General features: G+C 39.5%; 1 protein-coding gene across 1 annotated transcript; it reads left to right on the top strand.

Moving 5' to 3' along the window:
• The first annotated feature begins 7,309 nt into the window (after positions 1–7,309).
• Positions 7,310–9,481, top strand: LOC137825233 (uncharacterized). The gene is made up of 2 exons (XM_068630907.1): positions 7,310–7,809; positions 8,011–9,481. Exons 1-2 carry the CDS (start codon positions 7,310–7,312, stop codon positions 9,479–9,481), a joined length of 1,971 nt encoding a protein of 656 aa, XP_068487008.1.
• The last annotated feature ends 5,102 nt before the right edge of the window (positions 9,482–14,583 follow it).

Here is a 14,583-nt window from a genome sequence, read left to right as displayed (position 1 = left end):
TTCCCTCAAAATAAAGGAATGTAGAGGGAAAGTCATGTCAGCATCCCTTATTTCCAAATTTACGCTCATTTGAATGTATCAGAATGCTTCATTTGAATATATTAGTATTTTAAAAAATTTATTGTACAATGTTTAATATATATATATATATATAATATTTAAAATGAAGAAACAAATCATAATAAATTTTAAAAAAGTTTTAAGTTTGTTTATTATTTTATAAAATATTATAAATCAGTGTAAAAAATATAGTTAAATAAAATCTTCCATTTATATATTAGTTATTAGGTAGATCAGGTGATACCTATTTTTCAAGTTCTAATCAGATATTTTATTAAATGTGGTTGGATTTAGTTTTTTTTTAAGAAAAGAATATACTATATCTAATTAAAATTGAAAATATTACCTGGGTTGGATCATGATCATCACCAAAAGATTATACTAAACATTTTTCATTTTTTTATACTAAATATTTAATTTATTTAATACAAAAAAAATCCCTAAAAACAATCCATCACTTAAAATAATTTTATTCTAACATAAATTATTCATTAGAAACTGAAAATATAATTAATATATTTTCACGTATTTTTACATAATTTATTAATAAAAACTACACTTTATTATAAATATTAGTTATTAAATATATTTAACTAACACAAATATTTAATAAAACAAAATAATAATAATTAATTATTGAACTATATCGGATTATACTACTAATACGTTTTTATCCTTATATTTTATTATAATTTTTTATGAAATCCTTTTCTATGGTTAATTAAGTTATATTTTTGTTACTATTGTATTTTTTAGATTGCTTTATTGTGAGATTTTTTAATATTAAAAAATAGTAATTTTTTATTTATATAAGATGTGATTTATTTTTTAATTTTATAGTATATGTTTAATATTTAAAGAAATTATTTGAAATTCTGTTTTTATTTTTTATTTTTGTTATATTTATATTAATATATTTCTATATATAGTTTTTATGTTTATGAGTTATAATTTTTTATGAAATTTTTTTTTATTGTTAATTACGTTATATTTTTGTTGTTGTGGTATTTTTTATTTTTCATTTCTAGAGGGTTTTTAATATTAAAAAATAATATCTTTTTATTTATATAAGATTTGATTTATTTTTCAATTTTATTACTTGAAGTTCTGTTTTTATTTAATTTGTTGAATACATATTTTTTTTCTAATTATAGTTTTTATATTATACATATTTACATTTAACATATATTTTTTAATTATCATTTTTAAATCTATGAAATGTGTGAAAGTTTTTCATTTTTAAACAAAAACAACTCATTTTATTATTAATTTTTTTAATAAGCAAGGGTTAATCTGTAAAGTAACATTTCACACCTTTAAAAAAAATTAAAATTTCCTCATAACCATAATATCACTCACAAACTCGCATAAACTTTCCTCACACATCCATCCTACCATACCCAAATCCAAACACCCTCACTTTCTTCACACTTTCACACATTCTTACACATCCACTCCTTCAAATCCTATATATTTTTTAAATTACATTCAATTCAAATCTAGAAACAGCTTTCAAATTATGTAATTTATAATATATTTAGATTAAGATTAACTTATGGATTATATAATTTGCTTATGGATTATATAACGTGGAAGTTAATCCATATTAAAAAAAAATTAAAAACTATGCAATCAAGAATTAATCTCAAATTAAAAAAAAAAATCGGATTACATAATCCAAAAATTAATTTCTAATTTTTAAAAAAAAAATTCAATGTGAATATAAACTACACCATAAATTTTATATATTTTAATTTTTTTTTCAAAATGACATTTTTAAAATACAAACACAACAAGAATGAAGCAGCCTGGAATAGATGGTGCTGCTTCCAAAACATGCTAATGGTGAACCCGTGAAATAGTTAGATAATTTATTAAAAAAATCAAAAAATTGCCTTAAAAAAAATGGAAAATAGACATAAAATAAACATAAATGGATGCAATCAAAATATTTTGTAATACAATTTTTTACTACCTTTTAAAAAAATTAACTTAAAATATGAAAAGATTACTTTTGACCATGAAAAAGTAAATTTTATTTACTTGAAAACTTATTATAATAATATAATAATATTTTTAATTAAAAAAATTTAAATATAATTAATTTAAATATTTCTTATTTCTCATAAACTTAATAAATATTGATAAATATCATTGAAATTTTAATTTTAAGTATAACATGTTTTATTTTAATTTTTATTAGTATTTCCAATGTTATGAATCGATAAATTTAGGTTTCATTTTAGTTTTTATCATCATGAAATTATTTTTTAATACTATTTTATATATTATGTAATTATTATAATAAACATACCAAATTATTATAAAACTATTATAGCTCTATATTTTGATTTATAGAAAAAAAAAATGTTCATAAAGTCTTCTTTAGTGTTTTTAGTGGACTTAAATTGTATTTTAATAGATTAAAAACTGCAAAGATAACAATTGAACATACCAAATTGAATTTAAACGCAAATCAAGGATAACCTTTTCTATATCACTTAATCATACTTACAAATATGATCTAATACCAAGAGTTTGCCAAAAACATATAATTGGATTAAAACAGTTACGAAATTATGAATTAATATGTTGAAGAATTAGGCATATGCAATATCTAGAATAACAAGCTCATTTTTTTATTTATTGAACTTATCCGAGATTTAGTGAATATATATTAGTTTATTGTATTTTATCAACAAACACAATTATAAATATATTATGTCTTATTTTAATGTGTTTTGTTTTATAGTATTAATTTTATGGCACTAGTATTATCTTATTTTAAAGGTATTTTGTCAAGTTTCAATCCATAGTTAAGTAGTTGTTGGTTGAGTCAAAGTATTTGTGTAAAATAACTTTTAATAGCAATATTCTTAGCTTCTGTTATGGATAAGGTTAGACAAGATTGTTTCTTTTTATGCCAAGATATCAAACTATTTCTTAACATGTGAAAGGTTGTTATTTCTTAACATGTGAAAGGTTGTCCTTGTGCTTTTTTTTGTCTAACTTGCACCCTATAAAAAATGAAAAATTAATTAAAGTTAAAGGGGGCATCACTTGGATACCATTAACTTGTTAATAGTTCCTTTTAGATACTTTAGGATTATTTTGGTTATTATGTAATGAGATCCATTTAGGCTGGACTGATATCTAGAACACATATAAACATTGAACATGATGCTAAGTCTACTAACAATCAAGTTGAGTAGCAATTCAATCAATTTGTACTTTGTAAAATCAAATGTTGTCCCTTTTCTCATCACTATCCAAACAACAATTTGTCAACATTGATTTAGAAAAAACCTTATAGTTTTTCCATCTCCAATTTTTCAATAAATCAAGACAATATTTGAATTTATTTATAAATGTCCCATGCTTTAGCTGCTTTACTTGGAGTCTTAAGAAGTATGATAGTTCTTCCATCATGATGTCTCAAATTATCCATGCATAGTTGATACAAACTCCTCACACAATATAATATTAGTGACAACAAAAATAATATCGTATTCACAAATTTTCTAATGAAGAAAATCTTATCAAGCTTTTGTTGGAGTTATGGTTCGTAAATTTGATTAATACAACCATTTCCATTAAGATTTTGAAGATTCATGAAGACCTAAAATTATTTTAGGTTATTTGTCTTGATTAGGATATTAATTTGTTAAAATAAAAGTTAATCAATTAATTTCAGTAGTAACTGAAATTAAGAGATGAAAATGTAGTTTTAATCCATTAAAACCGACAAATTGTATTATATAACTCTCTCATTTCAAAATCAATAAGCACAAAATCAAAATCATTCTTTACAAAATAATTTTACTTACTGAGAGAGAGCCTAAATTGAGCTAAAAGTTGTTCTTGAAGCTTTCTTTGTAAAATTTATGATCAATACCTTGATTTAAAGAAAAAATAGAGGTTCGCCTAGATTGTTCTTTTCTTTAATGTATTTCTAGGAGATAGTAATGTTATTTTCCGCTATTTAATTTTTAACCCTATGAAGAATGAGTTCCCCCATCATGCTCATTTCAAACTCACCCAACATCAACATAGAATAGTGTTTGCACATGTTTTCATTAATAGCACTGAAAATGATAAAATCAATGTAATTTTTTGTACAATAAGAAAGTCCTTATTACGTTATTTGAAATAAGATTTTATCAACCTTTCCTTTTACAAAACTATTTTTGAGAAGAAAGTTTGTTTAGTTTGTCATACCAACCTCTCCGAGTTTGTTTAAAACCATACAAAGTTTTCAATTTAAACATGTGGTTCAATTTTGATGGATCTTTAAAATCATGGGGTTATTTTACAAAGATTTCTTTAATAAAACCATTTAAGAAAGAACTTTTAACATCTATATGAAAAGGCTCTATATTTTTAAAAGCAACAAAGACTAATAAAGGCCTTATTACTTAAAGACAAACTACCTTCTTGTTGATACCTTAATTGATAGTAGCTTTGTGCTACCAATCTAGCTTTGTTTCTTACCACATTACCATCTTCATCTAACTTGTTTTGGAAGATTCATCATGTCCCAATCACACTTTGATATGGAAAAGGAGGAACTAAGGTAAAGATGTCGTTTCTGGTGAACTAGTTGAACTTTTTTTCCTAGGTAAGGATCTAATGTTCATCTGCTAAAGCTTCTTTGACGTTCTTTGGTTCCACTTGGGATTCAAATGTGAATGATGCTTCATTTCTAAAAGAATAGTTGGTTTATACCCCTTTATTCTTCTCACCAAGGATATGTTCATTGGGGGTGAGACAACATGAACTTTTAGTCCTTATGTTGGGTTTGGTGAGTGTGATCTAAAACATATGCATTTTCACTTAAGTCTACTTTAGGGTATAATCCATTGCATTAAATGATCTGGTTTTGTCTAATGTGTTGGCTTCATATGCTCAACCTTTGTCTGAAGTCTTGATCTTCAAATATGCAAATTCATCTTCAAGATCTTGCTAGTTTCCTATCACTCTGAGCAAAATCACCAAATTTAACATTTATGGTTTCATCCACAATCAAAGTATAAGAATTGTAAACTCTATAAATCTTGGATCCATTAAAGTATCCCAAAAATATTCCTTTATGAACCTTGGAGTCAAATTTACCAGTTTAAACCTTAATATTAAGTATATAACTATTAAAACCAAAAAGCACGGGTATAACTAGTGTTGGGTTTTCTATCCTTTCATAGTTCATAATAAGTCTTTTTCAACAAGGGTTTGATGAGTACTTTATTTTGTGCATAACAAACCATGTTTACTACCTTTACTCAGAAAAGCTTTGGTAGCCAAAAATAAGAATGAGTTCCTAAGGTGACTTAAGAACTGTGAGATGTCAATTTAGCATTATAACTCTAGTCATTAACAAATGAATTCACAAAAGGTAAAGGTACCTATTTATAGGAGTTCTTAGTCGGTTGAAGAGGAAAAGGGAAGGACATTCAAATTGAATTCTCCCATGGACTTAGTGTCGTACAAAGTGGATCAAATGTCAATTGTACATACATGCTTTTCACACGTGAACATGTGAAGCATGTGGGTCTTATGGTTACTCCCCATGATCATCTTAAGATTTCTATTTTGGTTCAAAAGCTTAAATGGCCTCAAATAAGGACATTCACAATTCATTTGTTCGTAGTGAAAGATTTAATTTATAAGTACTAGTTAGTTATTATGTTAAAGAGTGCATTGGCTATAGGGTGATGTAGCGAGAAAGATCTTTAAAAGTGTGTTTGGATTAGAGGGTGCACTATTCACGTAAACAGATGTGAGGGTGCACCCCGTATTTGTTTCAACAAAAGCACGAGGGAGGAGAGGTGCAAAAAGAGAAAGATGAGTGATTTTGTGTGTCTTGCATTGTTGAAAAGAAATATCAATGAAAAAAAGAAAAAGTCACACAAACTCCTATAAACTTACATTTATGCTCTCAATATATAATAAAAAATAATTAAAACTATTTGATTTTTTTATTTTTTAATTTTATCTCATATAGACAATACTAAAAAATATTTAATATATTTATATTAAAAAATATTAAATATATTTTCAATAAAATAAAACATATTATATATAGTACCGTCCCGTCCCCGGGCGTTGACCAAAGGGTCAAAGTCAACGCATGGTGGAACCCCTCCGGGGACCCATGGAAGAAGGTCAGCAGGTTGACCGCTCGAGTCATCGCCTCGCTGAGGCATCGCCTAAGTAAGGCGTCGCCCAAGAGAGGCATCGCCAAGCAAGGGTACCGCCAGGTTAAAGCATTGTCAAGCTAAGACATCGCAAGGAGGCTTCGGGCCTCGACAGTTCAGAACAGTAGCAAGGAGAAGAGAAAGGTGGCTTCAAGGCCATAAATTCTAGTACCAGTAGGGGGTAAACCTAACTCGTGAAGTATCCACGCCACTGCTGGGAGGCCCTAGGACATATACGACCCATGAGAGGGCCATGACCAGGGGAGAACCACGTGCATGATACGAGAAAAAGGTAGATACACTCCCAGGACGAGTGACTAGTGATTGGGGCGCATGAGTTGGCACCCAAAAAGTCAACCCACGTGACAAATGCACTTCGCAGAAAAGAGGGCTCACACGATTGAAAAACCCTAAGTTGGGTGGTGGCGCTGTAGGACCCTCTGCACAGAATAAACGATCAGGTCAAAAGGGCACGTGGCAATACCCACGTGCTCATTAAAAGTTTCAGGGAAAGTTTGTCAAGGTACACGTTAATTCAGTTAAGATTCGAATGTTCCAAGGAATGTTTGGATACGCCTTCAATGCGCTTTAACGCGCTTTAAAGATTAGAGGTGTATAAAAGGGGACCTTGGGGCATTTGAAAAAGGGATCGAGTTTTAACCTAATACACACAGTGATACACAGAGAAAAACCCTAGTTGTCTTCGCGGCACACTCACTGTGAGCATAAGGCAATTAGGGCAACACAGTTCTAGTTACACAGTTTCAGTCATTCAGTGCAGTTTTTTTTTTATGTTTTTCGCTAGCTGACTTGATCGTCGGAGTGCAAACGGCCGCGAGGGCGCCCCTTTGTTCACTTCTCTTTTCAATTGTCTTTGACGGAGCAAACGAAGGTGCCCTAGCTCGCAAGGACAAGCCACGCACAAAGATGGTCCCGGTCAACCGGCCGGAACATTTGGCTCCCACCGTGGGATCGATCTAAAACATCAGTCCCACCACACAGGATTCTCAGTTCCAGTTCTTAATACTTAGACAAGTTAAGAAAATTTCCAGAAAACCATGACCACGAGACCAGCACGCGCTAGGAGTGAAGAAATGACCATGCAACAACTTATGGGCATGATGCAAGGGCTGCAGGATGCAATGGCGGCCTCGAAGGTAGAGCAGGATCGCATGCGAGCAGATCTTGCAGCCTCTCAAGCAAGAAACGATGAACTCCACCGTACCAACGAGGAGTTGCGTCGTGGGTGGCGCGACGGAGATGAACCTGAAGCCGCATCCCCACCTAGGGAATTCACAACACCATTCTTGCAGGCAATCTTGGAGACGACGATACCCAGTACGTTTACAGGGCCCAAGGTGACCTTCACAGGGGTGGAGGATCCTGAGGCACACCTCACAGTGTTCCACACGCAGATGTTGCTGGTAGGCGGTTCTGACGCCGCAAGGTGCAAGCTTTTCATGAGCACGCTGACGGGAATGGCTATGGATTGGTTCATCAGCCTTCCAGAGGGCCACATCACGTCTTTCGCCCAGCTCTCGTGGCTGTTCAGAGAACAGTATTTGGCCAACAAAGCCCCAGCCCCAGTTTTGTACGATCTTTTCGACGTGAAACAATTCCAAGGTGAGACCCTGAAGGAATACATAAGCCGCTTTGGAGCACAAGTGGTGAAGGTGGGTACTACCGATGAACCCATGATTGTATACGCATTCAGGAAGGGAGTGTGACCCGGGTCTTTCGGTAAGTCGCTAAACTGCAGGCTTCCAAAGACCTTTGCTGAAGTGAGGCGACGAGCGTTGGAGCACATTGCCTCAGAGGGCGAGGCATACGAAAAGTGCATACCTACTGCACCTGCACGACCAAGGGCACAGATACGCACACAACCCGCTAGGATCCACGAAGCTGCCACAGAAAGAAGGAACCCAGACAGAAAGCGCACCTACGAGGCGAGGAGGGCCCCGTCAAGGGCCCGAGCAGAAGGAAGGAGAGAGGGGAGTAGACCGTTGAGGCACAACTTTGTGGTGGAGCTCAAAGACCTCATTGTTGTGCCCAACATAGCAGACAGGTTGAGGCCACCAGCGAAGTCTGACAAAATTCTGGGGCCCCACAAGGAATCGTGGTGCGAATTCCACGAAGCATTTGGACATCATATTAACAACTGTTTGGCGTTGGGCTATCAGTTGGATGAACTTGTGAAGAGTGGCTTCCTGAAGGATTACCTCGTAGGATCCCCTACAACGGCAGCCACGCCAGTACAAGAGGAGGGTCAGGCACACGAGATGCCAGTCCATGGAGAGGTTCACACCATTTCTGGTGGATTTTTTGGTGGAGGGCCCACTGCCTCTCAACGAAAAAAGTATGTAAGGTCAGTAAATTCAATGGTAGAAGAATTTCCAAACGACCCTTGGGAATCAGACCTTGTATTCACGAGGGCTGACCTACGGGATGTCGTCCCGCACGACAATGACCCCGTGGTCATTTCAATAGTTACAGCAGGAAGAAAGGTACATAGGGTTCTCGTTGACCAGGGCAGTTCCGCAGATGTCATGTTCTGGGCAACCTTCAACAAGCTACAGTTGTCCCCGGACCTCTTGAGACCCTACACCGGATGCTTGTACGGGTTTGCAGATAACTCAGTGGAGGTACGTGGGTACTTGGAGCTGAGAACGACGTTCACTGATGGAACGGCGTCACGTACCGAAAGTATCGGGTACCTAATGGTTAACGCCAACTCGGCCTATAACATTTTGTTGGGCAGACCCGCCCTAAATAGATTGAGGGCAGTACCTTCCACTCGCCACATGAAGATGAAGTTGCCAAACCTTAGCGGCAAGATGATAGTCATCAAGTCAGACCATGAAGAAGCCCGAAAGTGCTATGAGAATAGTTTGAAAACAAAGAGAGGCGTGGTAATGGTAATTGAACGACCTCTCGTTTCAGACCCGGCAACAGAGCTAGGACCCATAGAAGAGGCGATGCCCGTAGAGTCCACGCCCGACGACGCTTTACCTACAGAGGCGATGCCTGTGGATGACGTATGCACAAAGGGAAGACGCTGCGGCGCCTTGCCTATGGAAGGAGAGTCAGAGGAAGCGACGCCCATGGAAGAGGACCCCATAAACGAGTCTTGCCTGGTAGGCCTGCAACGTGATCAGCCCCAGCCAGAGGAACACGCGGTGGAAAGTCAGATAGGAGGCAAGGCGTTCAAATTAGGACGCCACTTGAGCTAGGAAGAATGAAGGAAGGTAACAACGGTGATCTCGCGGCACTTAGACGCATTTGCATGGACCGCGGCAGACATGCCGGGTATCGACCCGGATTTTTTATCCCATCGCCTTACCATGGACACAAAGGCTCGCCCCGTGCGGCAGAGAAGAAGGAAGTTCAATGAGGAGCGATGCCTCGTCATAAAGGAAGAGACTCAGAAGCTGCTGAACGCCGGGCACATCAGGGAGATACAATACCCGGAGTGGCTGGCCAACGTAGTCCTCGTCAAGAAGGCAAATGGGAAGTGGAGGATGTGCGTAGACTTCACAGATCTGAACAAGGCATGCCCAAAGGATTCATACCCACTCCCCAACATTGACACCTTAGTAGACAGTGCCTCGGGCTGCAAGATGCTGAGTTTCTTGGATGCATTCTCAGGTTATAATCAGATCAAAATGCATCCCAGGGACGAAAGCAAAACGACGTTTATGACAGATACATGTAGCTACTGTTATAAGGTAATGCCATTTGGTTTGAAAAATGCAGGCGCCACCTACCAGAGATTGATGGACAAAATCCTTGCACCGATGCTAGGAAGGAATGTGCAGGCCTACGTCGACGACATGGTGGTGACCTCGGATGAGAGGGGCCGACACGCAGCTGATCTGGAAGAGTTGTTCGCTACCATATCGAAGTATCACCTAAAGTTGAACCTAGAGAAGTGCGTCTTTGGTGTAGAGGCAGGAAAGTTCCTGGGTTTCATGCTCACGGAAAGGGGAATAGAAGAGAATCCTGACAAGTGTGCAGCCATCATCGCCATGAGGATCCCAACTTCAGTGAAGGAGGTTCTACAACTAACAAGGCGAATGGCAGCATTGTCAAGATTCGTATCAGCTGGTGGGGAAAAGGGGCACCACTATTTCCAATGCCTCAAGAGGAATAGTCGTTTTGCGTGGACGGACGAGTGCGAAGCAGCGTTCCTCAAACTGAAGGAGTACCTGGCGACGCCACCTGTGCTTTGCAAGCCACAAATAGGCGTCCCCCTCCGCCTATATTTTGTAGTAATAGAATGGGCTATTAGCTCTATACTGGTCCAGGAACAAGACCAAGTACAGAGACCAATATACTTCGTAAGCAAGGCAATGCAAGGCCCAGAGTCAAGATACCAGTCACTAGAGGAGGTAGCACTGACAGTAGTATTCTCAGCACGAAGGCTTCGCCACTATTTCCACAGTTTCATGGTGGTGGTAATGACGGACCTTCCCATCCAGAAGGTACTCCAGAAGCCAGACGTGGCCGGGAGGATGGTACGTTGGGCAGTGGAATTGTCAGAATTTGACATCCAGTACGAGCCCCGGGGATGCATAAAAGGCCAGGTCTATGCTGACTTTGTAGCAGAACATTCACCAGGAGGAGACCCTCAAGAGGTGGAAGCAGGGGCACAGTGGAGGCTCTCAGTGGATGGATCTTCCGACCAGCAAGGAAGCGGCGCTGGAATAATCCTGGAAGGACCTAAGGGGGTGTTAATCGAACAGGCTTTGCGCTTCGCCTTCAAGGCAAGCAACAACCAGGCGGAGTACGAGGCGTTGATTGCCGGGATGCTTTTGGCCAAAGAAATGGGTGCTCAGAGCCTCTTGGCAAAGAGTGACTCACAACTAGTCACAGGACAAGTAAGAGGGGGATACCAAGCGAAGGACCCACAGATGGCTGCGTATCTGAAGTACGTCGAGGTATTGAAAAGAGCCTTCGCTACGTTTGAGCTGGTGCATGTCCCCAGGGAACAAAATGCCAAAGCTGACCTGCTTGCCAAGTTGGCCAGCTCAGGCAAGGGGGGAAAGCAGAGGATCGTAATACAGGAGACCCTCAAGACGTCGCGAAAGTTCATTGCAGACAACAGGGTAGACGTCCTTCACGTTAGTACAACAAGAGGGAAACCAAGGAGTCATCACTCGTTGAGTCAAGAGACGGTGAGGGCACCTTGCATCAGTACTTACGTAGCCTCGCCAGGTGAAGAAAGGAGTGTACAAGTATGCGCTTTGGAGGAAGGTGACACTTGGATGACCCCTTAAAGGCGATACCTGGCGGATGGAATCCTCCCAGCAGAGCCAGAGGAGGGCAAGAAGACTAAGAGGAACGCCGCCAGGTACACCTTAGTGGATGGGATATTGTTTAGGCAGGGTTTACGCACCCTATCTTGACGTGCGTAAGCGGCGACGAGTGCACCAGGATAATGGCCGAACTTCACGAAGGTATTTGTGGGAACCACGTGGGAGGAAGATCCTTGACGTCCAAGGTGATACGTGCAGGTTTCTTCTGGCCAACAGTAAGAGAAGATTGTGTACGATACGCCCAGCATTGCAAGCAGTGCCAGAGGCATGCCGATTGGCACAAGGCGCCGCCAGAGGAGTTAAGATCCATATATAGCCCATGGCCTTTCCACACCTGGGGAATTGATATCCTAGGCTCGTTTCCATTTGCAATAAGGCAGATGAAATATCTGATCGTTGCCATCGAATATTTCACCAAGTGGATAGAGGCAGAGCCAGTGGCACAGATCACCGCCCACAAGGTACAACACTTTGTTTGGAAAAACATTATATGTCGTTTTGGGGTGCCAAGGCGTCTCATTTCAGACAATGGCACCTAGTTCGCGAGCCAACAGTTGGGAAAGTTGTGTACAGAAGTAGGAATCAAGCAGGTGTTCGCGTCTGTCGAACACCCCCAGACGAAAGGGCAGGTCGAATCAGCAAACAGAGTTTTGTTGAGAGGATTGAAGCGCAAATTAGAGAAGGCTAAAGGGGCATGGGCAGAAGAGGTGCCAAGGATTGTATGGGCTTACCATACCACGCCTCAATCCTCCACCATGGAGACACCCTTCAGCTTAGTGTATGGATCGGACACCATGATCCCAGTAGAGATCCACGAAAGCTCGCCTCGTTTCCTGGGTTTCGTGGCGGAAGAATCCAACGAAGAAAGGAGGGTGAACCTGGACCTGATAGACGAGGCTAGGGAAGAAGCAAAAATTAAGGTCGAGGCCGTGAAGAGAAGAGTGGAGCGTCAGTACAGCTCCAAAGTGAAGCTGCGACAATTCCAGATGGGTGATCTGATCATAAGGAAGGCCCACTCCTACGAATTAGAAAACAAGTTGTCTCCCAAGCGGACCGGACCGTTCAGAATAACCAAAGTCAAAGGGAACGGTTCGTATAAGCTAGAGACTTTAGAAGGAAGCCCCATCCCACGTAGCTGGAATGCGGCAAATTTAAAGTTTTATTTCAGTTGATGTTATTCCAGTTGAAGTTTGTAAAGGGGACACTCTTTTTCCCTCCCGGGGGTTTTTTAATGAGGTCACCCAAATAAAGAAAAGAAAAGTTAAAATATTTTTTCTCTAGTTTTTCTCATATTCGAATGTAAGATCAAAGGTTAAAGAAACAAAGACGAAAACTTGAGGCGCCACCAAGATAAGGCGTCGCCAAGATGAGTCGTCGCCAAGTCAAGGTGCCGCCAAGATGAGTCGTCGCCAAGATAAGGTGTTACTAGAACAGGGCGTCGCCAGCACAAGGCGTCGCCACCAGATAATCAAGCAAAAGTCAAGTTCAGAGCAAGATAACAGGTATGTCTGGTATAAGTTAAAATCCGGGAGCTTAGTCCTTGAGCAGGGGTTAAGGGATTCCCTTGGGACGCCCCCTCCTCAAGTATGAACAGCTAGCCCTGGTACAAGATATCAGTGTAAGTCAAAATCCGGGCGCTTAGTCCTTGAGCAGGGGTTAAGGGATTCCCTTGGGGCGCCCCCTCCTCAAGTATGAACAGCTAGCCCTGGTGCCAGATATCAGTATAAGTTAAAAACCCGAGTGCTTAGTCCTTGAGTAGGGGTTAAGGGATTCCTTCAGGATGCCCCCTCCTCAAGTATGAATAGCTGGCCTCGGTATCAGGCGATAAATGCAAGCTAAAATCTGGGTGCCTAGTCCTTGATCAGGGGTTAAGGGATTCCTTCAGGACGCCCCCTCCTCAAGTATCAACAGCTAGCCCCAGCGTCTGATGTTTAGAACGTTACACCTTGGTGTTTTTAGACACTCCATAGATGATACGGTACTATTGTTTAGACCTCCCCATGGGCGTGGGCACCAGAGCGCGATTTTTGTCCCAAAGTATTTAGACACGCTGAGGACGCCCAGAGCAGGTCTCCCCTCGAACGTAGACACCCAGCACAGGTAGGATAAGTCCTCCTTGCCTTCGAGCGATGTTGAGGCCACAGAAGAACAGATAAGTCCCCCTCGCCCTTGAGCGATGTCAAGGCCAAAGAAGAAGAGACTCCCCTTTTCATCCTAAATCGATGAGAAAGTCAGTACTGCCTTCGGCTACGAGGGCCTTAGGCCTTGGAAAGGTAGGTAGGGAGCATGTTGAAGATTTCACAAGTTCAGAGGGAAAAAAGAATTCGAAGATTAAGAAGAAGAAGCGTAGAAGCGTGAATCATCAGAGGGTGTGCCTCACGCCTTACGAAGAAAGAATAAGAGGGAGAAACATGCGCTACCTAAAGAATGAAAGATAAGCAACCGAGAAATACGTTGAAAGCAAGCACCAGTTGGGCCTTTGACGTAGGAAGGAAAGCAAATAAAAGCGCAAGAGAAGTTGGAAGCACGCAAGGATAAAGTTTAAAATAAGCATTTAAGTAAAGATCAAGAGTTATAATTACAGATGCAAGTTCACAATAGTGGCAAATTTAAGCAAAGGTAACTATGAGCAAAGAAAGGGGGAAGGGCTATTCTTCAGAGGCCTCCAAAGGCACCAGCTTGCCGTCGACCACCTCGTTCAAGGGGTTGCACCCAGAAACGTCGATGCCTGGGTTCGCACAAGCAGCTTGAACAAGGGCCTCTGTGAACTCCTCAACGAAACTGGTAGCAGACTCCCCTACCAGCTTCTCTTCAACAGCTTTGAAATTGGCAGCTTGAGCTACCATTTCTTGGTCCTTGGAGGCCAAGGCAGAAGTCAACTCTTGGACTTTGGCTTGAAGGGACTTGTTCTCAGTGTTTAACCGGGAGCATTCATCAGTTTTGTTCGCAAGGGCGACCTCAGTCTTTCCCAATGACTGCTCCCGATTCACACACCGATCCTCAAGTTTCTTCTGGTA

Source organism: Phaseolus vulgaris, chromosome 8 (assembly GCF_000499845.2).
Source record: "Phaseolus vulgaris cultivar G19833 chromosome 8, P. vulgaris v2.0, whole genome shotgun sequence".
NCBI lineage: Eukaryota > Viridiplantae > Streptophyta > Magnoliopsida > Fabales > Fabaceae > Phaseolus > Phaseolus vulgaris.
This window is presented reverse-complemented; position numbering and strand designations above follow the sequence as displayed.

What these genes read in the sequence shown, in the direction of transcription:
- LOC137825233 (XM_068630907.1), top strand. Translation starts at nt 7,310, where the DNA reads ATGACCACGAGACCAGCACGCGCTAGGAGTGAAGAAATGACCATGCAA. An exon ending in TCGTGGCTGTTCAGAGAACA is followed by an intron (nt 7,810 to 8,010) that starts GTATTTGGCCAA and finishes GCTAAACTGCAG; the next exon opens with GCTTCCAAAGACCTTTGCTG.